Source organism: Pelecanus crispus, chromosome 4, assembly GCF_030463565.1.
Source record: "Pelecanus crispus isolate bPelCri1 chromosome 4, bPelCri1.pri, whole genome shotgun sequence".
NCBI lineage: Eukaryota > Metazoa > Chordata > Aves > Pelecaniformes > Pelecanidae > Pelecanus > Pelecanus crispus.
The window spans coordinates 36,942,434-36,968,547 of record NC_134646.1 but is presented as its reverse complement, the minus strand read 5'-3'; the positions used below and the strand labels follow the sequence as shown (position 1 = coordinate 36,968,547).

The 26,114-nt window shown below is 41.2% G+C and overlaps 1 protein-coding gene across 1 annotated transcript in view; it reads left to right on the top strand.

The window, feature by feature from the left end:
- Positions 1 to 727: 727 nt before the first annotated feature.
- GATB (glutamyl-tRNA amidotransferase subunit B) overlaps positions 728 to 26,114 on the top strand; it is a 45,152-nt gene continuing 19,765 nt past the window's right edge. The window contains exons 1-5 of the mRNA XM_075709481.1: positions 728 to 870; positions 2,920 to 3,070; positions 16,464 to 16,577; positions 19,667 to 19,865; positions 20,858 to 20,980. Coding sequence (XP_075565596.1) covers positions 728 to 870; positions 2,920 to 3,070; positions 16,464 to 16,577; positions 19,667 to 19,865; positions 20,858 to 20,980 — 730 coding nt within the window. The remainder of the gene's footprint in view (positions 871 to 2,919; positions 3,071 to 16,463; positions 16,578 to 19,666; positions 19,866 to 20,857; positions 20,981 to 26,114) is intronic.

The window sequence follows — 26,114 nt, the reverse complement described above, 5'->3', positions numbered from 1 at the left end:
GCTTGAGACATTTTAAACAGCTAAAAGAAAGACACAAATGCTGTCACTGTCTCTCATTTCTAGGACAACCGTTAATTTTCTCAGGATAGGCAGAGGACTGTAGGCCCAAGTACTGAGGCCTCTTGAGACCCCCTCAGACTGCAGTGCAGCTGCTTCCCACACTTAATGCTACCACATTTTTGGGTGCCTGGGGAAACACCTCCCCGGGAGGAAGTAAGCAGGAGAGCTGTACGTGAGGAGGACTTGCACCTGCCTGGTAACAGGGCGCCATCACACTGAGCCACGAAACCAGGAGAGACCTTCCCACAGCAAAGGTGAGGGACAAAAGCCCCGCATTCACCACAAGCCGAGCGGAGCCAGTCTTCACCCAGCCCGCGGTGAAGGCGGGGAGGCGTGTGCCTGCAGCTGGCTGCCCGCCTCTAACCCTGAGGGGCGGCAGAACCTTTCAGGGACCCTCCACCTCGCCAGGGCCTCCTGCGCCGCAACTCGCCTGGCCTCGCCTCGCCCGCCCGCCGGCGCCGCCCTCCTCAGGTAGCGCGCGGGGGCACACCCCGCCCCTCCCCTGAAGCGCCGGGCCGCCGGGAGGGCGGAGCCGAGCCGAGGGGCTTGCCGGGAGTTGTAGTCCGTTCCCCCACGCCCTACCCGCCGCTCGGCGCAGCCATCCCGCGCGCCGGACTACATTTCCCAGGGGGCGCTGCGGGAGCCTCTCCGCGGCGAGCAAGGCAAAATGGCGGCGGCGGCGTGGGGGCGCGGCGGGGTCTGGCGCCGGGTGTGGCAGCGCGGCGCCGGGGGTCCCGCCCCCGCCCCCCGCGGGCAGCGGGCCGTCGCCTGTAACGCGAGAGGCGGGGCGGTGCCGGCGGGGAAGAGCGGGTACGGTGCCGGGATGGCGCGGGGAGGGGGGCCGGTGGAGGTGGTTCTCCGCCGGGGCATCCCGCCCTCGGGGCGTAGCCGCGGGGTGGGGGCTGGGCCCGGTTTTGGGCTGCCGGGCTTGGCCGGGAGGGCGGCGGGTCGGGTCTTGGAGGCGCAGTCGCTGCGTCACAAGCAGGTCGCAAGGTGGTAGCGGCAGAGCCCGCTTTAAATACCGTCTTCTGAGCGGTGTAAAGCGTCTACAGCTTGCTGGTGGCTGGTAGCATCTTCTCAGCACGCGTTTATCTCACGCACCCCCCAAAAACCCCCAAAACAGTATGTGTCTTCGCAATAGAGCTGTTGTCCCTTTGATGTTTGGCTGTGCGACGATTCCCATACAGTGCAAACAAATCGGAAAGCGCTAGTGTTCACGTGTTCGGACTATAAACAGCAAGGGCTGCACCAGTTTTGCATTTAAAGGGTTGTTCTGGTCCAAAGGAAGCTTTCTCTTCCAGTGGAGAAATGCGAAACTTTGACAGTGTGCCTGGGACGGGGCATTTTATTGCTGCTGCAATGAAAGTTAACGGCCTGTTCTCTGGTGAGATTTCAGGCCTCTTCCTGTGCAACTTCCCACCGAAGTGAAGTTACGCAGACACCGGCAGAAGTATGCTGCCGATTCTTTAGGGATACAAATAAACATAAACCTTGAACAAACATGGCAAGAAACTCCAGGTTTCTCATCCGTCTTACTAGGACTTGAGGACTGACTGATGCACATCTTTTTACCTGAGTGTAAAGCCAACACGCTGATTAAGCAAGGCCTGATGTAATTTTTAATGCCATGATGTGATGGATGCATCTGTAAAGAATGCAGGAAACAATGAAATAAATTGGCTTCCAAAATTAAAAACAAAGAAACCACCTTTTTTTTCTAAACCTTGAGGTATTTTTATGAATAATTGAAAATACCAAAGGAAATACCATGTTTCAGTGAAAGAAAATTTATTAGCTCCTTTAAACTTCTGAACCTTAATCCTTTACGATAATATTCTTCTTCCTAAAGCAGTGATATAAGTGGCGTCTGCATCACTAGTTTGGTGTTTATAGGGATGTCCTCAGCTGTTGGAGGGCAGACCGAGAACTAAAATCTTGGCAGTGTATTATGTTCACCTTTGGAAGGAACACTGTACTTGATATATTTGTTTGATGTTTTTCCATAGCTTGCTTATCTCCTATAGCTATCTGGGTACTTATACTGCTGAAGTATTCTGCTATAGAAATGTGATTTCATCACTGAAACATCATTTGTGGCACTTCATTTGTACAAGGCCAGATAATTACTTACAGAAACTGTCAAGCAATTCATACTGTAAAGGTGACCTTTTTCTCTTGTCCATAAAAAGGTTATGGATGTGAGAATTGCAATTACTTTTTAGATGATATGGAGAAGCTTTATTCTGTGGGGTATGTTCAGAGAGCAGTAGCTCTCTAGTTGAAATGACGATTTCTCTATTACCAGATTACTAATGTTTATGCTAATATACTACTGACATTGCTCTGGAGAGCCACCTTTCCCAGCATGCAAGTGACTAGATGACAAAGAATACATAATCTATTATGCCATCTGTCTGTTGGAGATTTATCAAACTACCTGAGAAGTAATTGATATTTATGATGATTTTGTGATTTTCACGAGGTACTGAATTAGGGTTCATCCAGCATGCAAGTTTGCCTCGTTAATTTCTCTTAAGATTTCTCATGTAAGGAAAGTTAAAAGTTTCAGACCATTGCATTTATTTTTTACGACATTGTTTTCTGTATGTAGTGAAGACACTTTGCCATACAGTCCCCTCCGTATATATTGTCAATGTCTCAGTTCTCCAGTATTACAGCACAACTTTTGCCATTACGCTGTAGGTGTATTTACATAATTTACAATTTTTTTACAATTACAATTTATTTTTTGTTAGAAGAATAAACGAAAAGCTCTTAATTCTTGTATTTTTACATGTTTATGGGGTTTAATGTCACCTATATTTAAATTGTGTTTCCCTTCTTCTCTTTCCTTTTCAGTCTTGCTCCATGGGTACCAGTTGTGGGTCTGGAAATACATGCACAGATCAGTTCCAACTCAAAACTTTTCTCTGGTTCCCAAGTCCAGTTTGCAGCACCTCCTAACTCTTTGGTATCTTTCTTTGATGCTTCTTTACCAGGAACTTTGCCAGTAAGTTATGCTTCAACTTAATTTATGTCAGGATTAATGTCAGACAACTTTGAGTATGTTTTTAATATTTTGTTCTTCCCAAGATTTGGCTAAAATACTTTTACGTATTTTTCTATTTTCTGGTTGTTTGATGACATGAGGTGCCTAGTACTGTTTCTTTTCAGTTTACTCACTCCCTAGTTATCATTACAGATACTTGATATCCTCTGCAAAGAAAAAAAATGAGGAGTGTCTCTTCAACATATTGAATGAATCGCAGTATTTCTCTGAGGCCAGAGTGGGTGTATTTGGTTAGTATGCCACACAGGAAATTCCTTAAATATGAGAGATACTTAAAATCCTATGAGAGAAGAACATCTTAGATTTCCGAGTGGCCATTTGATGTTACTTTGCCATATGTTTGTTTATGTAGTTGTCATTTGCCATTTGGAATGTCTCACTATGGAGGTACTTTGCTTCCTAAGTAGATAGTCTCTGATTTAGGGAAGTGTCAAATATTCCGATTTCCAGGGCAAAACACTTATTTAAAAAAGAAAAAATGCAGCCTGTGTGAGACGTTGTGGACTAGTAAGTCAGAACAGCTAGCTAGCACTTAGCAATGAGATTTATTGGTGACAACATAATAAACTTTTGAAGTCACAGCTTAATTATAACTTTGCGATAGCTGTGACAGTACTGCTGTGGAATTCTATTGGAATCTAACAGGTTTAATATAAAACTAACAGTTTAAAATGTATAACATAAGCTCTTACTATACAGTGAAAATAAATATTGAATAGACTTCGCATTGCCTCATGCAACAAGCATGCAGAGACTATAATGGGTTCAAATTATTTAGTGCAAAAGTGTTTCACTGAGTATATTTATTAGAGTGGAGGTTTGAATTCCAGTTGCAGATACATTTTTTTAATCTGTTGGAAGTTTTCCATCACCATAATACAGCCTTAAATAATATCCTGAAATTGAGAATTAACTTATGGCTGGATTTCCAGGGTCTCAATATATGCCGTGTGAACCTTAAAAAGATAAATGAGTTGATAGATTCATTCTGTCTTTTGCAAAGGTATTGAAACCTAAGGAAGTGAAGCTTAGATGCTGATAAAATTTGGACTTCACTCTGGTCTTAGTGGCAATTCAGGGCTGCATTTCAGATCTAACTACATGGAAATTTTGAAAACTTTCCAGAGAGCATGGGAATCTTATGCAATCGTTTGGTTTTAGAAGAATCTAGTTAGACTTAAACATGGAAAATTAGTTCCTTGCATTTAGAGGCAGGGCTAGGTTAGGGAGTTAATAGTCACAAAATTTAAAAGGGTTCAAGATTTTGGTTTTAGACCTTCTATTTAACAGTCTGTTAATGCACAGAAATCCTGGTAAATTCTCTAATGCTTATCTTCAGTCAAGTAGCAAAACTGTTGTTGAATGAACAAAAATGAGTATTTATGAAGAGTTTCATTTTTATGTACATTACTATTTATTTGAAGGGGGTGGGGTTGGCTTTTTCCTCCATTAAAGTGCTTTACAGATGAGCGTTGGTATGACCTTTGTGAGAAAACCCCAGTACACATGAGCTTCAGCAGAGAATATAACTGCACCTGAGAAGCAAAAAGCAGGATGGTTAGGTTAATTTAAAAGTAGCGATGCTATGTTAGTTTCTACCAGCTGCTTTTATCTATACAAAGAGAAGAAAGATTTTTCTCACTGTTCTGGTGAAAATATAGTTGAAAGTGAATGTTAAAAAATCCATGTTCTTGCATGTTAGAATGTGATACAAAGTGCAGTCAGTAGTCATAGCTTTATTTTCCCATTGTACTTGCTTCACAGGAATTAAGGTTAGAGACCAATGTTTGTTCTGGAATTAAACACTTTGGCTTATTTTCTTGAAATAATTATATATGTTTGTATATGGCAATAGTATCTGAAATGGAATTGGATTTTGGTGGATTTTGAAAGATGGAACGTAGTTTTTGAAAATTTCCAAGTATTTTTAAAAAAAAAAAAAAAAAAATTAACAAATGTTAAGATTATTGCCTAATAAGTTTTAGAGGGTAAATATTTGGCCTTTCCTTTTGATTCTGTTTTGTTGAGAAACAAAAAAAATAGCAAAGTTTTAATACAGTAGTTGTGCTGTCTGTAGCAGAGAACAACTGCTGTTATAAACTGAGAACTATAGGGGAAGTTTTCAGTGTCACAGGGATTTAAATTTACTGTGGGACCATGAGATGCTAGTATTTGCTGCTTCACGACAAGACCAGAAGGAATGGTGCTAAAGGGAGCTTTCTGATTGCTATCCATTTCTGGGTCACTAATGAGTGTGGGTGTGAGCCTCTGCTGTGCTCTGCATAGGAAAGGGGAAGCTAGAAGAATGTGTTTAGCCCTCCTCCATCTTTCCTCTTTATATTTTCTTCCTATACTGTAATGCAGCTTATTTTATGCTTCTGCTGCAAGTAGACCTTACGAGGACCATGACAGTGTTAGTGTCATGGCCATTTCACTGTGGTGCTCTCATAATGTGCCTCTGAGAGGCAGCTGCAGGCAAGAACAGCTGTGCAGGTGCACTCCTGTTTGGCATGAGACAGAAAAAATGATGTGGCAAAGCTTTGATTAAAAAAGTAGATTTAGAGGTAGTGAGACTGGACAGCACATCCCATGCTACTCGGCACACTGTTTGTGCTCTGTGGTGATGGAGCCACTCACTGCTAGACCAGCTAGCATCTTACTCAAGTTACTGTAAGGATCTCCTTTCTTTGGGACTACGTATGACTACATATATTGCATTTCATGCAATGAAATGCGCGAAGGCCTGGGTTTTTTTACCTGGTGAACGGACTTGGCAATGATCTTAGCTTGGTGTCTTTAGAGGACCTGTTATAAAGGAAGTTTTATGCTACACATGGTGGCATGTAGTGCGCCATATCTGCAGATTCATCTAAAAGTCTTCTGAGGATCCATAGAGGTGGTTGCACTCCCAGTCTGATTTATCCTCTTTGAAAATTCTCAGAATCTTAATAAAGGTTTACAAAGATAAGACAGGGCTCACAGAAAGAGAATCCACGGTTATCTATTCTCATGACTGAGGTGGCTGACTGAAGGTTAATTATAGCTCAGCCACAGAAATAAGATGGTAGATCTAGTAGCTAAAGGCTGAAACCTTTTGTCTGTGCTTACAGTCTTTGTTGCTAATCACACAAAAAAATGCACATTTTACGTTTGTCTCCTGCATGACTAAAGTGAAAGCCTGATCCTATTTCTTTGTCAGCAAGTGTACTAAGAAATAATCTAGGATTTACATAACTAAGGTTTAAATTAATAAGATTTGAACGAATGTTAGCCCTACAGTCTTAAGTATTTTGAAATTTTTGACACCTTCTCATGCATTTGAATTTCATTCTCTTCACAGTGTGAACAGCATCTGGTTTTTTTTCTTTTTTTTTTTTTTAAGATAGAGTTTTCGGAAACACGTAGTGATGACCAAATTCTTTCTGATTAAGTGAAGATAAATACCTTCTGACCTCAAGAAACAGAGTAGGATTTGTAGTGAACATTGCTGTAGAATATCGTGTGAGATGCATGATTTTATCCAAATATACAATTTTTTTCCTGCTCCACTGGACATCCTTGAGGGCTTGACAACTCACTATTGCTGCTATCCTGTACTGAGATTTTTCATATCCTCTTGTTTTAAACTCCTTTAGTTTTCCCTCTGTAAAGTGTTAGAAGGAAGCATTTGGGTCCTACTGTATCTTCTGTCACCTGTATGACAGTTGGGCAACCAGATCCGCTTTTTCATGGAAGAAAGCAGGGCTAGAACAGCTATTATCCCTTGTTCCTTCTGGTATTGCACCACTGGCAACTTAAAATCCAAACTCTGACTTCTCCAAAGCTGAGGAATGTCACTGCAACACTGTGCAGTACCAGAGAGCACGTACATCATGCTGTTGCCTTCCCTACCCTACAGTGCTGCGCTGTTGAGGTGGCTGCCCAGGGACGTGACAGGGTTAATACCCAGTTTGAGGATGTAGAGGGTGCTTTAGTTCTCCTTCCTGTATTGACACTGCATCCATCCTTGGCAATGGCAGATACCCAGTCTTTTTCCGGCTGTCTTGGGTGATAGATTATCAGACTTTATGATGAATTTTACATGTTACTAATATACAGAATTTACCTGATGCATTTGCTTTCAAAGGCACTGAGAGGTTTGTGTGAGATTTTTGGTGGACATGTCTGTCAGCTGTACATACTGGAACAGAAACAGAGTTTGAGACCAGAATTTATACTTTACAGCTTGAAACTAGTTTTTTTGATACCTTGTGCCTGTTAAAGCTGGTGATTGCAACAGCTGCTTTACCAACTTGTGATTTCAGTTTTGTTTTGACATTCCTGCTGGCATGCATATGAATTTACTCCCTTCTTGTACTACTTTGCTTTGAAAAAAATCTGCATCTTAGCTTGACTTCTGGTAACTGCATTTTTAATTGCACGTACCTTTCTTGGGGAGCTGGACAATCTTCTGATCTTTGTATGCATGTCGGTTTAGCTTCCATTATAAAAATGTTCTTCTTTTCTTTGAAACCACGTGATGCCTAAGTTGTTGTATCCATGAGCTCTCCTCTAAAAATAAATTAGTGGCAGTACCTGAAGGAAAAAGTGAGTTCATCCTTGTTTTAAACCATTTACTTATGTCTAGGTTCACTTTAACTGCTTGTTACTTCTTTCAGTAAAATTGTAATAATTGTACTTAGGGGAAAAAAGGAGATATTTTCTTAGAAATTGATGGTACCTTTCTGTTGCAGTCCTTTCTTTCCTGGTAATACTTGGGTTTGCAACATGCATTGTATCATCAGTGGTTAACAGTCTTGTTGCTCGCATAGTCCCAGCTTGCTGGACTTGCAGTCCTGGTAAGCCTCTAAAAAGAAAATCCCACATAATTAGAAAAAAACTAGGGGAGTGAAATAGGCTTTCAAACCATTGCTTCTTGAGAATGCCTTTGCAGTTCATAGACCCTTAAATTTTCTGAGTGCATGATGGATATCACTGCCTATGTAATTTCAAGCTGTTAATCAGTCCATCGCTGTTCTACTGGTCGGGAGAGGTCTTGGAAAGATGAGGGAGGCCTGCCTCAGGCAACTTTCAGGCTGGGTGATGGTGGGGGTTGTTCCTCATTCTGTTTCTTTCTCTTAGGATCATTCACAGCCCCAGGGTTACCTGTGGAACTGATCTCCTTCACTGGGGTCTGAGAAGTGTTATACTTCCTCAGTTACTGCAGTTGCTTAGCTTAACTTTATTTATATAAATTTCCTACTTAACTGTAAATGCTATTTTTCTGGAGACGCCTCTGCTTTTGTGCTTTGAAGTATTTGGTGACATTTGTTGCTCTTCTCTCAAGCTTTGAAGGAGTCCCCTGTAAGGTTTGCTCTTGCTTTTTGCTATGGCTCGTTTATTTGTGAGAAGTTCTGACACTCGTTCTGGGTGTTTTAATCTTTTTGTCAAGGCTAACAATTCCTGTAGGGCTTTGTCTCCTTAGCACCTCAGTAACTGTGCTACCTATTGAGCTCTCTTTCTTTTTGTTGTTCTTGTTGGCTTTCCTGTTCATCCTTAACAGGTCCCTCTGGCTGATGTAAACTTCCGAGTTAGAATGGCATTGAGTTGATAAAACATCTTGCTATCACCTCTTTCAGTAGATCCTTCAGTGCATCAGTGATGTTATCTATGTATTTTCTCTTATCTCCTTTTGTGTTGGTTTTTTTATTGCTTTACCTTTTGCTTTATACAGATATTTTTCTCCTTCTTAGTGGGGAGCAGGAGTTTGCAGTATCTTGTTTCTTTCACACAGTTCTGTTACTGCAGTTATTGTGCCATCTTTGATACTTTTGGACAGCACAACTGTTACATGACAACTAGACAGATCGGTGTCCCCTCTTTCTGGATTCAGTCTGAAATAGCTGCTGAAACCCATGTTAGCTTTTTGCGGTAGTTTTTCTCAGTGGGTTGGGAATTCCTTTCATTTAAGTTCGAACCAGGAGTGGATTTTTGGGGACAAATTTCTATTACTTACGTTATCAGTCACTATATATGCTCTGGCATCCTTAAGTGTTGGATTTAATTTTCTCTCAGTATGTAGACAAACAGTCTGGTTCCAGGTGACTCCCTTTGAGGAAATCCAAGGTAGTGTATTGTATACATGTGTGTGAAAGCAGTGCTCTGTTAACCGAAAGTTTCTGTAATAATCATGGTTCTACAAATCTCTTAGCATTTTAACTTTGCAAACTGACATCTTGCTTCTTTGTTCTTCTTAACAATTTTTTTCTTTGAAGAGTTTTTTAATTTAAAGGTATTTAGGAAACATTGTCCAACAGTAATGACAGATAATTGTAGACTGGGTCTTTGTTCCCTTCATGGTTAGCTGTCTCGTGTGTAACGTTGCGTAACTGTCAGGTTTATGTATTTTGTTTGAAGCTTATCTTGGTGCAATTAGACTGTAATTGGTTCCTGGGGTAAAATTAATTTCTTTCTTTGTGTTCTCTCTGATTATCGACCACCTTACCACCTCAAATATATTATGACTATGTATTTGATTTTGAGAGGATAAACTGGTGTTTATTAGTTACATGTGCAGATTTTGCCACGGCAACCTTTGTTTTCTTATACAGAAAGGCTAGTTTTGCAGTTTCACTGCCAAGTTCAGCCAAATTTGCCTCAAAAAATTTAATGTTTGTATGGGTTTTTGTGAATATATGAGCAAGCGCATGAAGAGGAAATTAGCAATTGAGTCTCTTCTCCCCACTGATCTCAGCTGTATTTGGACTGCTGCTATTCAGATATTTGTGACACTGTCTGCTCAATTTGGGATCTTTAATGAAATGGGGAGAAGATGGGGCAATCATGGAGGAGAGAGTGTTGAGGTCACTGCTTAGGTAAAACAAGCTAGGGTGATTACTTATAGGAAATTAGTCTTCGTTGGTTCTGCTGTTCCAGAACAACTTTTTTAAAAACAAAGAATTTTAGTTTGCTTTCTTAATAGCTTTTTGCTAGACTTGTTGCATTATGTCACCTGTTGTTTTCCTGAATTACTATATTCTTGTCTCTATGTGTGATAGACTGCTTCTGGCTTACTCTCAATTTGTATGTTTTGCTCTCTTAAGAGATCTGGGTCAGCCTGGAGGGAAAGATGGCTACCTCTTTGGGGGGCAAAAAAGCATGTTTCAGGAAACAGCAAGTGGAGGAAAAAGGGATGAGGGAGTCAGAGCAAAGGGCTGGGAGTTTTTAGTGTGTGTTTAGTGGGGGCTCTCAGACGTACAGAGATTGCAAGAAGGAGCAGAGGGCAGATGGCCAAGACTTAGAAATGATAGAAAATGACAGTCAATGTGTATCAAATGTCAGAATTTGTTACAATTCATAAAACCACAGGGCTGGCCCTCACCAAGCCTACGAGCAAAGGATCATCTGCAAGGATAAACAGGGCAGGGGTTGGTTTATAAACTCTATTCTGTCCTAAGTCCTCTGAATTTTCTCTATTTAACAAGTTAAACAATCTAGGTTATATTGAAGGAGGCAGATGTTATTCATGTTTAAAAGCCTTTTTTAGCCTTTTGTGTGGAGCTCAGTGTAGGAAAAACGGTCTGAGAAGGTCTGCCTCAAAGCTCTGGTTGACTTTGGATTTCATCACATTCCGTAACTTAGGTTTTAGCCAGTGCTCAGTCCCCTACTTCCAGAAGCACTGAAGTGTTTTTGCTGCATCTTCCTGTATTTAACTTGTCCTGGATGAGATAGCATTAGCAATGGTTTAAATTTCAACTGACATAAGAGAGGGAGCATCCTATGACAGGTCAAAAAAAGCCATGTAGCAGATGCAGAAGACTGCTGTCAACAGGGAGGGCATGGATGTTAGAGAGATATTGGACTTCTTGATGGGAACACCATAGAAACACAGTGTTTGATTATGGATGTCATGAACCATTGTATCGCCATTGTGTTGTTCTGTCTTCCCTGTGGGTTCTCCTACTTGGAACTGGTTCTGCATGGTAGAAGTTTATCTGGTTTTAGCCGCTGATGATGGGGTCTGACACACAAAGATCACTGGTTTGGGGCAATGCCACTGGATTGGCTGCTTCTGTACCACCCCAGAAAATAGATTTATTCCATTAAGACCATTGAGCACTTTGCCCACGCAGTGGTCTGAATGGATTTTTCCTTCTGGGTTTTTTTTTTTTAGCAACCCCTGTCTCAAAGGATTAAGGAACCCAGAAGTTGGTCAATATTTACGTAGCTTTGTATCTGGTGATACCTTTCTGTTTTTCTTACTCCCAGGGGTCAGCATTTCTCCCTAGCGCTGCTGAATTTTTCTGGTCATCACTGACACTGGAAGATGCTTCCTCCAATTCTAAGCCTCTCAGACTAGCTCTCAGTTTCAAGAGAGTGTGCCCTCTTATTCTTTGAGTACACATAAAGTAATGTATTCGGGAGCTGGGTACTTCTTAGAATGTCAGAGTTGCCTTGTTTTAAGATACGACTTGAGTGAGTGTGTGCTGCATCACCACAAGCCGATTTTGCCACCAGACAAGGTTAGGAATAATAATATGCTTTGTACAGCAGTATATATCTTTGGTACCAGACTGCAGAAAGATAAAATTACAAAATATATTAAGGTATATTTAATGCTCCTCCCCCTCCGCCCCAATCTTCCTTTGCTGCTTCAGCTTCTCAGTTGCCATTTTGTTCTCTTTTCTTAAGCTGGAATCTGTTTCTATTAATCCAAGATCATCATTTAAAATGCCTGGTGCTTCCTCCCCTACTCTCTTGCCCCTTTCCGTAGAGATAAGAACATAATGCTCATATTAGGGCAGGAAATATGCTGTGAAGTAGGTGCTGGACTGAAATGCAAAAGACCCTAAACTGAAGCTGGCCGCCTTTTTAAGTTTCCCCTGCAGTTAGAAACCTCAGGTTTTGGAACATGTGGGCTCTTTGCAGACCAAACAAATGACAAGACTTAGGTTGGCTTGGTTTTTAAATTTTTACTGCATGCTTAGGGGGATAGGGTCTGATATTTCTGTTGAAATAAATGGGTCATCTGGGAAATGGTTAGCTCTTCATTTATTGTAATGTACAGTCTGTACATGCATAGCTATGAGACAGTTACGCCCTTCTGTGTGTGTGGGAGGATGCCAAGGAAGAACGCTGCGTTGAAGTACTCATCTGCAGTGTCAGACTGAACAGTCGCAATTACATTTGGAATAAGTAGATATAAGAGTAGTTTATTTTGAAGTTTAACTTATGAATGCACTTCAAAGAACCATATATTGGAGCAGGTTGGCACTTTTAACACAGCAAGAAAAGTAAGACTGAATATATCCATTAGGGGAGGCAAATAAAAATCAGAGTGATACGAAATGGGAGTACTGGGAAATATGATTAGATATATCTGTTCAAGTTTCTGAAGATTACTGCCTGGTCTACAGAGAGCTGGCTAAGTACATTGCACTACTTCGTTCTTCCAGCTGTTATTTTGAATGAAAAGGAACTAAAATTAGGTGTTTCTTAGATAAACAGTCCTGTGGTTAATCTAATTAATGCTGATTTCTTCATGATTATAAGTAGGAATGAAGGTGTTAAGATAGCCAATTAATATGAAGTGTACATTATTAAAATGTGTGACCTAGAATCAAAAACTTTTAAAATTCCCGAGGAATTCATTTTGAATTTACTGTGTTTAGTACAAGGAATACTTTGTTCCATAACTTGGGCTTCCTGGGTGCCACTGTTATGGCAAAGATTACTTTTTTTTTTAAAAGGTAGCAAAAAGAAACTTCTTCCAGGAGAGAGATCTAGATGTTTCCTCTTTTTTCCCCCCACTTACCTTGTATAATACCACTTACCCTGTATAATACTCATTAGCAAAACAAGAAGCTGCATACCTACTCTCTTTAAAATGTAAAAATGATCATTTACTAAATATAGAAACATATGTCTTCACCTAAAAGGGGCCCAGCTTTCTTTAATGTATTAATATAAGGAGTAAACCTGCTGTTAAAGAAAAAACTGTTAAAAAATTGCTTTTGGTGGGAATTTACGCCGTTGAAGCTATTGTGTATAGTTTTGTATAGCTATTGAATAGTCTTGTATTTAAAACCAAGGTCTTGACTAAACTGACCTTGCAAATAAAGATGATAAATTTTTAAAAGGAGTCTTTCCACTTGTGAACTAGATGTAAAGAATAGATGAGTATCAGAAAAAGAGGGATCTTGGTTGGATTGTTCTTTCGTTCCTTTAGCGCTCAGTTACCATGGTGCTTTAGCAGGATAGCATAGCTACAAGGGAAATGGTGCTGGTGTTGTGATACCATTGTTAAGGTTTTTCATCAGTTTCCCATACAAACAATTTACATTTCCTTTTGTGATAGCTCTCTAGGAATTTCTTTAAATAAATACCTAGGAGAGATGCTTCCATTTTACAAGACCAGAAATATTTAAGAAGGCTTTATAGGCTCTTGTGTTTTGTCCATAGCTATAGCAGGAACTACATAGCTTTCTTTCAAGGCCAGCACTTTGCTTACGTACCAGACTGGCAGGTTGTCAGTTCAAGCCAGTAATTTAAATCTTTGGTGCTAGTCAAAGCTGTCAACTTAATAACAGCTTACTGCATAAACACGCTTGGGGGACTTATTCTAGGTCATTAGTATGGGAAGTTTCACATACTGAATTGATGTTTATCACTGCAGATTATTTTAAAAGCTAGGCTTGTTTGAAGGAAAAGTAGTAGTTTGCTTAAACAACTCTGCTTTATGTGCACAGCCTTGATCACTGGAATGGGTAGTAGTCACTTCAGAAATGGAGCAATATTAAACAGATACGTTTTGATTTTTTTGAGGAAGTAGAGGGTCATCTGATGTTGGGTTTGGTGTTTTGTTTTGGTTTTTCTTTTTTTTTTTTTTTTAAGAGTGAAACGGGGCAGAGGAAGCAGATTGGTGTGGTAGACATCTCAGTATGCCATAGCGGGAAAGATCTGCTTTGCAATGCCTTCTGTCACCACAGAGGTTGATAAAGAAGTAGCACAGGAAGTGGTACTAGTGAACGAGTAATGGTGCATATACAATGATTTGGCTAGTATGACCCAGTACACTGGGGACACATACACATTACAGTCGTCTAAATGCTTAGCAACACTAGATAGAAAATAATCAATACTTCACATTTTTATGCCAGTTTTTCCCCAGAGCCACCAAAATGGTTCATCAGCAGTAGAGCAAAAGCTGCTCACTGGTGTAAGTAGTATGTATGTGGGCATTATTTCCTTCACCTCAAAACTGTTATCCCTTAGGGTGATGAGTAAGATACATTCTACCTTGTTTGAAGGAAATATTGAAGAGCAAGTGGTCAAAGGCAGTAGTTGTAGTGTAGTCATGAGCTAAACTCCTCCTGTGTTTGAAGAATGTGCTATGAAGCTCTAACTGACTGCGACTTGGGTTTTATCTCGTTCTCTGATTACAGTTGGTCAGAACCCCTGCACCATCAGGAAATGTAGCAAGACACCAGTTCACTACTTTGGTGCAATGGTGTTTTGAGTCTACCCAGTCCTTATGGAGCCTTAATGGTTTCTGGTGGCTTGTTGCTAAAGGGCTGACTGGTGTGGTCCTCCCTAAGTTGTAAAGATTAACAGGATCGTGCCATAAGGCTTTAGTAGGAGGAAATTTTGCCTGTGTATTTAGAAATATTCTGATATTTTAAACATCAAACAATTTGACTAGCACTGTTACAAGCTTTCTGAAACAGTAAAAAAAAAGTATCTGTGTGGAAGCATTTAGTTGTTGAAAACAGGAGCATCTACTATATAAATGAACTGCAGCTATGATACTAAAATAAATTAATATTTTGTAGTTACCAATTTTACTTTCGATTACAGTCAGGACTAATTGTGTTCATTTTGCTGTGGATCGGTATTTCAAGGGGAAATTGTTCTTCCTTTTTTCTCATTTAAAATTTGCTTTATGTATCTTTTAAATTTTTTAATAAATAAAATATGCCTGAACAGATGTTGTGTTCTAGTTAGCCATATATAGCTACACTAAAGATCTGAAAGTTCCGTCGTTAAATGTCTTAAATGTTTCATTTCTTGTCTGTATATGCAGTTTTTAAGTTTCTGTTACATGAAGAGTTTCTCATATATTCTCTTATTGTTGTGATTTTTGAAATATTAGATGAGTAAAGTGAAGAGATTCCTTTTCCAGCTGAAGACATGGGATGATGGGAAATGTACAGCTGCTTAATCTGTTTTCAGAAACGAGGCTGGAGAATATAAAAAGTAAATACTGTCAGAAACATTGAAGAAAACATTATTTAAGCCTTTTATGTTCTGGTCAATGCAGATGAAGTCATGTAGATTCTTTTACATAATGTGCCCCTTTAATGGTCCTGCTGGAAGTTGACTTGTTGGCAGCTGTACAGTGCAGAATAAGATGGATAAAGTTCTGTTCCTGTTTCAAAATACTGTAAGCGTGAGCATGTCAGAGTTGTACTAAGACAAATTCAGTCTTTTTTTCTTTTCAGTTTTATCCATTTTGTTAGTTAAACCAACTGTTAAATTAATGAGAGCACATTTGAAAAAACCGTAAGTTTGAAACATTGCTTGCTAGTACTTTTTGGAGTGGAATTTTCTTTTTCCTCTGGATCCTGACACTGCTAAGGAGATAGAAAGGTGTAGCACTGAGAGTGATGGGTCTGTGGTGAGAAACCGCATTTAACTCCTTTATTTCTTCATGAAGGCCTTGCTGGGTCTTCAGATCACGTGGCATTCTGCAAGAACCTTAATCCCGTGGGTTACCTGGGTACTGGAAATGCATGTATGCCTGTAGCCACGGGATCAATTGATGTCTCTTTGGTTCTGTTGTAGCAAAGCATATAAGTGTGCTTAAGTTCATCCTGGTTAAGGAAAGCATTGAAATCTATGTGTAGACACTCATGAATTCATTGTGGTTCTGTGGTTACATGTGTTCTGAAGTGTTTTACTGAAATGGCACTGCAGTCCCTAATGAAAATTCCCTGTGTTTCCAGTTCCCAGTATGAGCTGACAGCTGGCTACAAGTCAATTGTCATTTGCTCTGATTTGTCTTTTGAATCTTCGAGGGTGTAACAGTACTGGGATGTTTGCAAAAGTAGCAAGCCAGAACATCGCACACCTCCTTATGTGGCATGACAAAATGACTGAATGGCTTGTTTTTTCATCTTAAAGCTTTGCAGATTTGTAGCTACCATGACTTCAATGATGCGTAAGTACTGCCCACACAAGGAAAGAGATACAATGGTGGCTGAAGGCAAGCAAAATTGCATATAAGGCAATGTGTGGGAGACACATTTGTTATATACTGAGTATCTGAGCAAAACCATGTGTCATGTTTCCTTAGGTTCTCAACAGGAGATGTGTAGAAGCAGCAGTGATGACAGGCCTGGCACTCAACTGCAGCATAAACAAGAAGTCCTTGTTTGACAGAAAACACTATTTCTATGCAGATCTGCCTGTAAGTATGCAGTATAGCTGGTCCCTTTATGGCTGTAGGAAAGGATAAGTCTGGAGTACGCATGGTAATAGGGGGTGAGTGAAGAGATGCTTTTTCTGTTTTCAGTCAGCATTCTGCTCACCCCAACAGGATGCTGCGCTGTGCCCTGATGAATACACAGCTGTACCCTGGTGCTCACTGATTGAATGTGATTGCTCTGATTGCTGACTCCTTGCTTAGCTGCACGATTCCAGTAGCTTAATGTAATTGAATTGGGAGCTGGAGCTGCTTTGCCCCTCAAGTTCTCCGTTCCTGGTGTTTAGTACTAATTGTCTGTTAGGGTAAAAGCAGTCTGGTAATAGTCCTTCATTTAAAGTGAATGTGTAACAAACACAAGTTCCAGTGGTATAAACATGCTAGTGTCTTTTTTGTGTGTGCTTAGGGACCTAAAAATATTTAATTTCCCTTTTAAACTTTCTCAGTCAGTAGTTCCAATAAATTAAAAAGAAAAAACCCTGAGAAACTGCATCTTTGCGGTATGGTTTGTTGGTAGCTTTCATATTTGGTAGAAGGTGTCACTGGAAGTCAAATGCATTTTGCTGCACTTGATATGGGTGTAGAAATGTTAAAATCATTTAAGAACCTGACTTCTGTCATTGCAACAGAATGTAGCAGCGTTTGAGCCTTTTTGTCTATTTTATTGAAATTAAACCTTTCTGATTTTAAACATGTTTTTTTTTCTGCCAGCACATTTGTTCTGAATGTTCCATTTAACACTAACCTGTCAAAGGGAGGACACTAGTTTTACTTCCTCTGATTTTGGGGTGAAGATCTGATGGCTGCATTAAAAGAAAAGAATCTTTTCCTATTTTCTCTGAGAAAGATCAGGCATGTTAGCTTATCCTCTATTAGCTGAGGTATCCTGGACATCCAGAGAAGCAGAGTAGGAGATTTCTCAGGCCCCAAATTAATGTGTAGAGCTGCTGTATTATTAACCAAACTACTTTCTCTCCCACTCTTTTGTTCAGGCATTGGAAATATTTTGAAGTTACACAAATTGCTTCCCACCTTAGAAAGAGAACTGTTATAGTTGTCCACTGGAGACCTTGATCTCGGAAGCGATTTCTGTTCTGTTTTCTTCTACGTTGGGAACTTGTGGCTCTTCTGTGAAGTTGATGTAATTACTGATTTGGTTTCTGGGGATAACTTTGCTAATATTTGTGAGCCATTAAGAGGCCTTTTTGTTGGGGGCTCTGTAGTGAGCTACCGGGAATGTGAAACACAAACTTACCAGTTTGAATTGTCAATACATTTTTTTTAACTTGTAAAACTATCTTAAAGCCCATTTCCAGACCTGAAGGAGAAAAAAGTGAAATAGCAGGAAATAAACATGACTTTCAAAATTCCTTTACACATCATAAAGAAACACCAAAAACATCACAGACTTGTTTGCAAGCCACCTTTGGTGCTTCTGCTGTTAAACTGAAAACACTCATATTGTGATGTCTGCTGCTATCAGTCTACTGCATAGAAGCTATATGGAAGAATGTTGTCATAGGAAAGAAACTGCATCCATGTTTTTAGAGGAGAAGAGTGGGGTGGAAGAAGGTGTGTACAGCACCAAGTAGGCTGCCGTTGTCTGCAGACATGACTTAACAGGTTCCTCTGGTCAGATAAGCATGGAAATTTGGTCAAGGTGATGCTGACACATTTTATTAGCTTGAAACATGTAATTCTGGCTTTCTACTGGCTGACTTCTGCAGTTTAAGCCCTGACAATAAGCTGTTGGACCTGCATTTCATAGTGAAACAGTCTAGTCAGGAACCCTGTAATAAGATGCAGAGTTTAGGCTAATGAGCTGTATAGAACAGATAAAATAAATCCAGCTCTTAGGGTCATTTGACAATGGGATTATTGTTACTCCTGAAAACGGGGCTTTGGATGGGAAATGGGATTCTTGTTATTTATTGTCACTCACTATTTCAGGCTTTAAAAAAATCATTTTAATGAGAAGTTTTAGGAGATGGGAAGAGCTGTGTGATTAGCATAGGCTGCATAGAGTCAGTAATTTTTTTTTTCTTATAGTGATTATGGCTAGAAGGTCATGCACTTCATTGCGTATATAAATTGAGCTGTTCACGGGGCCAGACCATTGTTCCCCATTCCAATGCACTTTCACCATCTGTACATTTTAGAGTGAGTTCGTCCTGCCTGCAAAATATGCAAATACTCCTCCCAATTCATTAAAACCTGGCAGGCTTTTTTTTTTAATTCTCACAACTGCAGGCATGAACTGGCTAGGAAGGAGGAAGAGATGGGGACCCTACCTCAGCAGAGTAATTGACTCACTTCTATATGTTTACATCATTACAGTTATTTCAATACCTTGTCACTGGCAGCCCCTTCTCTGGCTAGCAGTTTCCCCTTTGAGTGGAGTCCCAGGCATGAGGTGGCATTTATCAGCTGTGTGCCTTATGTGGGGTTGCAGTGTATCTTTTAAATTGCTACTTTAATGAAATTGAGCTTTCTCATTTTCTTGATTTCCACCCCCCCTTCCTTCTCCCTCTCCTCCCTTCTAACGAGTAAGGCTCTGAACAGGCAGGGAGGGATATTCAGCCCGATGGGAGGATGAGTGATAGTCCCAGCTTGGGGATGGAGGCACGGTAACTGGTTTCAGGCAAGATTTAACATAATCATGGAACCACAGGCATGGAAGAACCTCTTCTAGTCCATTTCCTGGCCCAAGGCAGTATCAGTGAAATTTATGTCATCCTTGACAAGTGGTTGTGCAGTTGATTATTGATTGTTTCTCCATTAGTATAGTATCTTATACTTGCCTGTATTGAGGAGTGCTCTTATTTTTTCCAGACCTCCAGCTTCTCACAGTTAATGTTGAATTCTAGACCCATCTTCTAGCTTGCTTCTTTTCCAGCTAAGCAGAATAACTTCTGAATTCACATGTGCACGTGTTCTATCCTCTTATACAGGTCACTATGGAAGATGTTGCATTTTCAGTTTTCTTCTTAGTCTATAATATTTGTACTTGGCCATGCTGCTGCTTTCTGAAAAGTGAATGTTTTATTTGAGTATAAATCTAATTTTGTTGACAGGCTGGCTATCAAATCACTCAGCAAAGAGTTCCTATTGCGGTGAATGGAAATCTGTCATACAGTCTCTGCGTAGACAACAAAATGAGCCAGATGGTGACCAAAACTGTGAGGATTAAACAAATTCAGTTGGAGCAGGACAGTGGAAAGAGTCTCCATGATGACACAAGGAGCCAGACTCTTGTTGACTTGAATAGGGCTGGTAGGCTTGGATTATTTTCCTATTTTTCTCTTCCTTTCTGTGTAAGATGAGTCTTTAAAGCTAAATGGGTGACAGCGAACAGGTGAAAAATAAAAACAGCCTGATCTCTCTCTCCTTGAAAATAAAAATTAATCCAAATTACTATTACACTTGAAGCAGGGGAATACTTGAATTTTTTAATGGCCAGTGGACCTTGCCCATTGCTTTGGTTGATAAGCAGTTGGCAGTAGAAAGTTAGAAATCTGTTGGCTCAAGTCTGTTCAAAACTGTATGTGTCAGTCACAGACAGCCACTCAGCTATTTAAGCTTTTGCCACTGTATGCGTTTTTGTTAAAAAAAATAAAATATCACAGACCTAGTGAATCAAGTTTGTGTATAGAAGGAGCAGCTGTTGGAATTTGTCAGTGCATGAGTCAGACATTTCTTTTAATTACTAGCTTTGAAAAAATGTAGATTTTCTCTCTAAACTTTGAAATTGTAAATGGAATGAATCAAATTAGCACACAACATGGGCAGCAACCTGGATGGCCTAGCCTAACTGGGACACAGCGCTCCGGTGTCCATTGAAGTTAAGGGCTGTGACTGCTCATATTCTTTGAAAGCTGAATCCTGAAGCTAAAAACTAGACTACATCTGTTTACAGTTTGTCTGTTCCAAAATTAGTTTAAGATAAATAAATTTGAATCTGGAATGGGATTGGCTTTAAATGTGAGTTCTCCTAGACAAAGGCAGAAGAGGAATGTGTCCTTCTGATCTGCATGTCATCAAAGGGTGGAGGATTGTCTGCGGTTTGTCTGTTCCTTTAAAAAAATAGGAGGAAAAGTTTTTATGGCAATCTGCAGCCAGGCCCATAGTGACAGTTACTAAATAATAGATTGGGGTTTATTTTTTTCAAAAAAAACCCAAGTGCTTTCATGTGTTTAGCCAGTTGCACTGTAATATGCCAAGATCAAAAGCTATTGCTGAAAATCTCCTGTCTCTTTCCCTGATAGGAGTCGGCCTCATGGAGGTTGTCATGGAGCCTGATATGTGCTGTGGAGAAGAAGCAGCTGCAGCAGTCAGAGAGCTTCAGCTCATTCTTCAAACACTTGGGAGCAGCCAGGCAGTCATGGCAGGTACAGAAGGGGGAAGGGCATGTTCCCTTGTCACCAGTAATTCTCTGCATTTGCAGGAGTTTTGCAGCTTCTGGTTATTTTGCTCTGTGGTCACTTATAATGCAAAGCCTATTCTAGCTGTTGTTTTTACAATCCTCCGAGCTTGTTCTAATGTCTGCCATGCTTCAGGTGTCCTTATGGGCCTGCCTTCGTCTGCAGAGTTTTGCAGTGCTAGATTTTATATTGTCTCACACAATAATTTTACAGGATAAACCTAGGCAGGAAGGAATGTCCCCAGGGTTCTTGTGGTGTTTCTCCCTGTCTGTCCTCATCTTGCTTGCCACAGCACTGCAGCACAGAAGATCTGTAGTAAGGATTGTAGAATATGTAATAAATAAGTTGCAGAATATGGAAGTTATGGGACAAAGTAGTTGTGCTGGTTTTGGCTGGGAGAGCGTTAATTTTCTTCATAGCAGCTAGTGTGGGGCTATGTTTTGGATTTGTCGAGAAAAGAGTGTTGACAACATAGAGATGTTTTTATTATTGCTGAGCAGTGCTTACACAGAGTCGAGGCCTTTTCTGCTTCTCACACCACCCCACCAGTGAGTAGGCTGGGGGTACATGAGAAGGTGGGAGGGGACACAGTCGGGATAGCTGATCTCAACTGACCAAAGGGGCATGCCATATGACATCATGCTCAGCATATAAAGCTGGGGGAAGAAGAAGGACGGGGGGCACATTCAGAGTTATGGCATTTGTCTTCCCAAGTAACCGTTATATGTGATGGAGCCCTGCTTTCCTGGAGATGGCTGCACACATGCCTGCTGATGGGAAATAGTGAATGAATTCCTTGTTTTGCTTTGCTTGTGTGCATGACTTTTGCTTTACCTATTAAACTCTTTTTAGTTCAACCCATGAGTTTTCTCACTTTTACCCTTCTGATTCTCTCCCCCTTCCCACCAGGGGGGAGTGAGCGAGCGGCTGTGTGGGGCTTAGTTGCCAGCTGAGGTTAGACCACAACAGTCCTTTTTGGTGCCCAACGTGGGGCCTCTTTAGCACGTGTCACCTCCTTCTCTGGGAATATTTTGAAATCTTTGCCTTCTGGCCAGTTCATGATTACTTCCAAGATTCCTGGGTGACTGAGGTTTCCTATTTGAGCCCATTGTGTGATCAATACAATCCACTTATTCCATGTAGCATCAGTTGCATGGTGTGTACAGGGGACCCTCCCTTTGAACATCCAGCCCAACACTGGCAGTCGGGGTGCCAGGAGGAGCTGTGCTTCAGTACCAACCACTTCTGAAGCAGCTCGAACCCCTTCATATGCTGCCAATATCTCCTTCTCAGTTGGAGTATAGCAGGCCTCGGATCTTCTGTATCCCCAGCTCCAAAACCCTAGGGGTTGACCTCAAGTCTCTCCTGGTGCTTTCTGCCAGAGGTTCCAGGTAGGGCCACTCTCCCCGGCTGTGGTGTAAAGCACATTTTTTACGTGGTTTAACCCCAGCCAGCAACTAAGCACCACGCAACCGCTCACTCACTCCCCCTGCCCTGGTGGGATGGGGGAGAGAATCAGAGGAGTAAGAGTGAGAAACTCCTGGGTTGAGATAAGAACAGTTTAATATTTGAAATAAAGTAAAATAGTAATGATAATAATAACAATATAATAATGATAATAATAATATACAAAGCAAGTGATGCACAATGCAGTTGCTCACCACCCACCAACCAATACCCAGCCAGTTCCTGAGCAGCAATCGCTGCCCCCCGGCCAACTCCCCGCAGCTTATATACTGAGCATGACGTCATATGGTATGGAATAGCCCTTTGGTCAGCTTGGATCAACTCTTCTGGCTGTGCCCCCTCCCAGTTTCTTGTGCACCTTGCAGAGCATGGGAAGCTGAAAAGTCCTTGACTAGCATAAACACTACTTAGCAACAACTAAAAACATCAGCGTGTTATCAGCATTCTTCTCCTGCTAAATCCAAAACACAGCACTATGCCAGCTACTAGGAACATGATTAACTCTATCCCAGCCGAAACCAGGACACCGGACTGGCCCAAGGGCTGCAGCATGAGCTATCTCCTGTTTAATTTGTTCAAAGGCTTGTCATTACTCAGGGCCCCATTTGAAATTGTTCTTCTTCTGCATCATTTGATAGAGAGGGCTTACAGTCAGACTGTAATTTGGAACATGCATTCTCCAAAAACCCACAACGCCCAAGAAGGCTTGTGGATCCTTTTTGCCTATTGGTGGAGACATAGCTGCTGTCTTGTTGATCACATCTGTTAGAATCTGACAATGTCCATCTTGACATTTTATTCCTAAAAACTGGATCTCCTGTGCAGGTTCCTTGACCTTACTTTGTTTCATGGCAAAACCAGCCTTCAGAAGGATTTGGACTATTTTCTTCCCCTTCTGAAAAACCTCTTCTGCTGTGTTGCCCCATATGATGGTGTCATCAATGTACTGCAGGTGTTCCAGATCTTCACCGTGTTCCGGTGCAGTGTTGATCAGTCCATGGCAAATGGTAGGGCTGTGTTTCCATCCCTGGGGCAGTCGATTCCAGGTGTACTGGATACCCCCTCCAAGTGAAAGCAAACTGTGGCCTGCACTCTGCTGCCAAAAGGATTGAGAAAAACTCATTAGTGATACCAGTTGTGGCATACCACTTGGCTGCCTTTTGACTCCATTTCGTATTGAAGTTCTAGCATGTCCAGCACGGAAGTACTCAGCAGCAATGCCCTGGCCATCTGCCAGCCCAGGCACATCGCCACTGATGTTATCAAAATGTTCCCAGGCACAGCAGAGTAAGATGATAAGCAGTACAGCAAGTAGAAAAAGCAAAAAACAGCCACTAACGAGCACTGGAGTCTAATACATGGTAAGGCAAGCAAGCCCCATGGCAAGCACAGGAGCCTGCCGATTAATAGCTAAACAGCAGTAACAGCTATAAATTCAATCTAGCACATTCCATTCAAACCTGTTGTTGTCTCAAACCCTTCCAGCCCCATGTTGGGTGCCAGAAAGGACTGTTGGGGTTTAACCCCAGCCAGCAACCAAGCCCTACACAGCCGCTAACTCACTCCTGCCCTGGTGGGATGGGGGAGAGAATTGGAAAGGTGGAAGTGGGAAAACTCAAGGGTTGAGATAAAGACAGTTTAATAAGTAAAGCAAAAACTGTGCACACAAGCAAAGCAAAATAAGGAATTCATTCACTACTTCCCATTGGTGGGCAGGTGTTCAGTTCTGTCCAGGAAAGCAGGGCTCCTCCATCACACATAATGGATCATCTTGTGTGTGTCAGGTCTCAGCTAATAAGAGGGGTGTAGGGCAGTAAACTTACGCTGGTGTTATAGGTGAGATGGAGTAAACAACAGCGCATACCAGATACTGGTGCCAGGGTTAATTTAAGAACCAATGGGATTGCAGCTTTTAACCTACTTGATCATTTCACATACTCATTCTGTCCTTCCCTCTCCTCCAGCATGATGTTCACTAGGTCTCAAATTCCCACTAGGGAGACCACTGCTGGTCTGGGGAGGTGGGCCGGAAAATTGTGTTGGTTCGTGCTGTGCAGCAGGCTTGCAGATGCCAGTCTCAGGTGTTAAGAGGCCAAGGTCCGTAGCCATCCCCTGACATTTGTCTCCATGCATCTCTCTGATCTTTGGGATCCTCCCTCAGCTCCAGGATCTCTCTAGCCAAGATTACTAATATCTTTCTGAGACCGCTTCCTCTTTTGGGAACCCCTGCTTTTGGCACCAGCTCTTCTTTCTGGAACCCTAAAGCCCTAATTTTCGCAATAGGTCATGTGCAGAAGCACAGCTGTGATCAGCCTCCTAACACGTGATTCTGTCTCATGTCTCTGTTAATTGGAGGATTCAGGTCATGCCATTTTTGCTCAGTCCTAATGTTATTAAAATTTACAAGCAGCCCATGGTTACAGCTAGCAAATAGCAGGCTTCTGCTTGAGACTTTAAAAGTACAGTTTTGGGCATTCATCCCCTCTACACATACACCCAATTATCAGCTGCCTATTAGTGTTCACAATGTAAGCTATATTTTTGCCTGTGGCAGTTGGCCTCACTGCTCTGGCAACAAATTCAGGCCATAGTACAAGTGGATGCATGTATCACCCAGTGAATGGGATCCAATAAATTGGCTAGTGATGCAAATCTGGTTTAATGTAGGGGGAAATAATAATTGCTAGACATTATATATGCCTCTGAATCTTTTCTCACACTAGTGTTACACGTCAAACGGGGAACCATTGTTAATATTAAGCAGCCAGTTTGCATGCTTCTTTAAAGGCCTTCATGGACATACATCATTTATCACTACTGAATTTGGCCCTAAGATTGCCATTGGAATTGCACTATGATATCTTTTATTGCAGTGAGATTTCAGACTTTAGCAGAGAATTCCAATGTTGGGAATGTTTTTCCTCCAGGATAGCTGGCTTTAAAAGTATTTGGATTTTTTTTTTTCAAGGTGGTGTTTTTAAGGGCTTTCAACTGTGGTTTTCCCTCATCGTAATTACTTGCTTTCAAATCAGGCTTTATGTTCTCATGTTCTACCTGCGTTCTACTTGTGTATTCAGTGAAGACAAGTGCCCAGCTTTATCAGGTGTTATTTCATTAACAACAAACAGATGAAAAGATGATTTCATTGCAAAGTGAAAGGAAAAGAAGCTGGGCTTAAAGCAGGCTTGCAGGAAAAAAGCTTTTTTAAGAACATTTGGGGCCTGGCTCTCCTTTCACTTATGCCTGATTAACTTCATTGTCTGGTCACATTGACACCTACATCCAAGTAGAAGCAGGTCATGTCTCAAAATGAAGCAAGGGCAGTACAAGACTATTCCTCTTCTGGAACAAGTGCTCATTTCACCCCAAAGAGGGAGCACATGCAAAACACTTCTCTTGAAAGAGATGTTGGGTCATTCTGGCACCTTTGTCCTTGATTTGCATGTCTGGCAAGACTCTATGAAGACAGAGGAAATTAGTGTGCTATCATCTAGCCTGCTTTTACAAACTAGAGAGGCCTTGGTACAATTTACATCTGTTGACCAGAATGGATTCTGAAGCTGTAGACGTCTTCACAGGTTTAACTCTGAGCCATTTTGCACTCTCTTTAATAATGCTACTGTATCTAAATGCT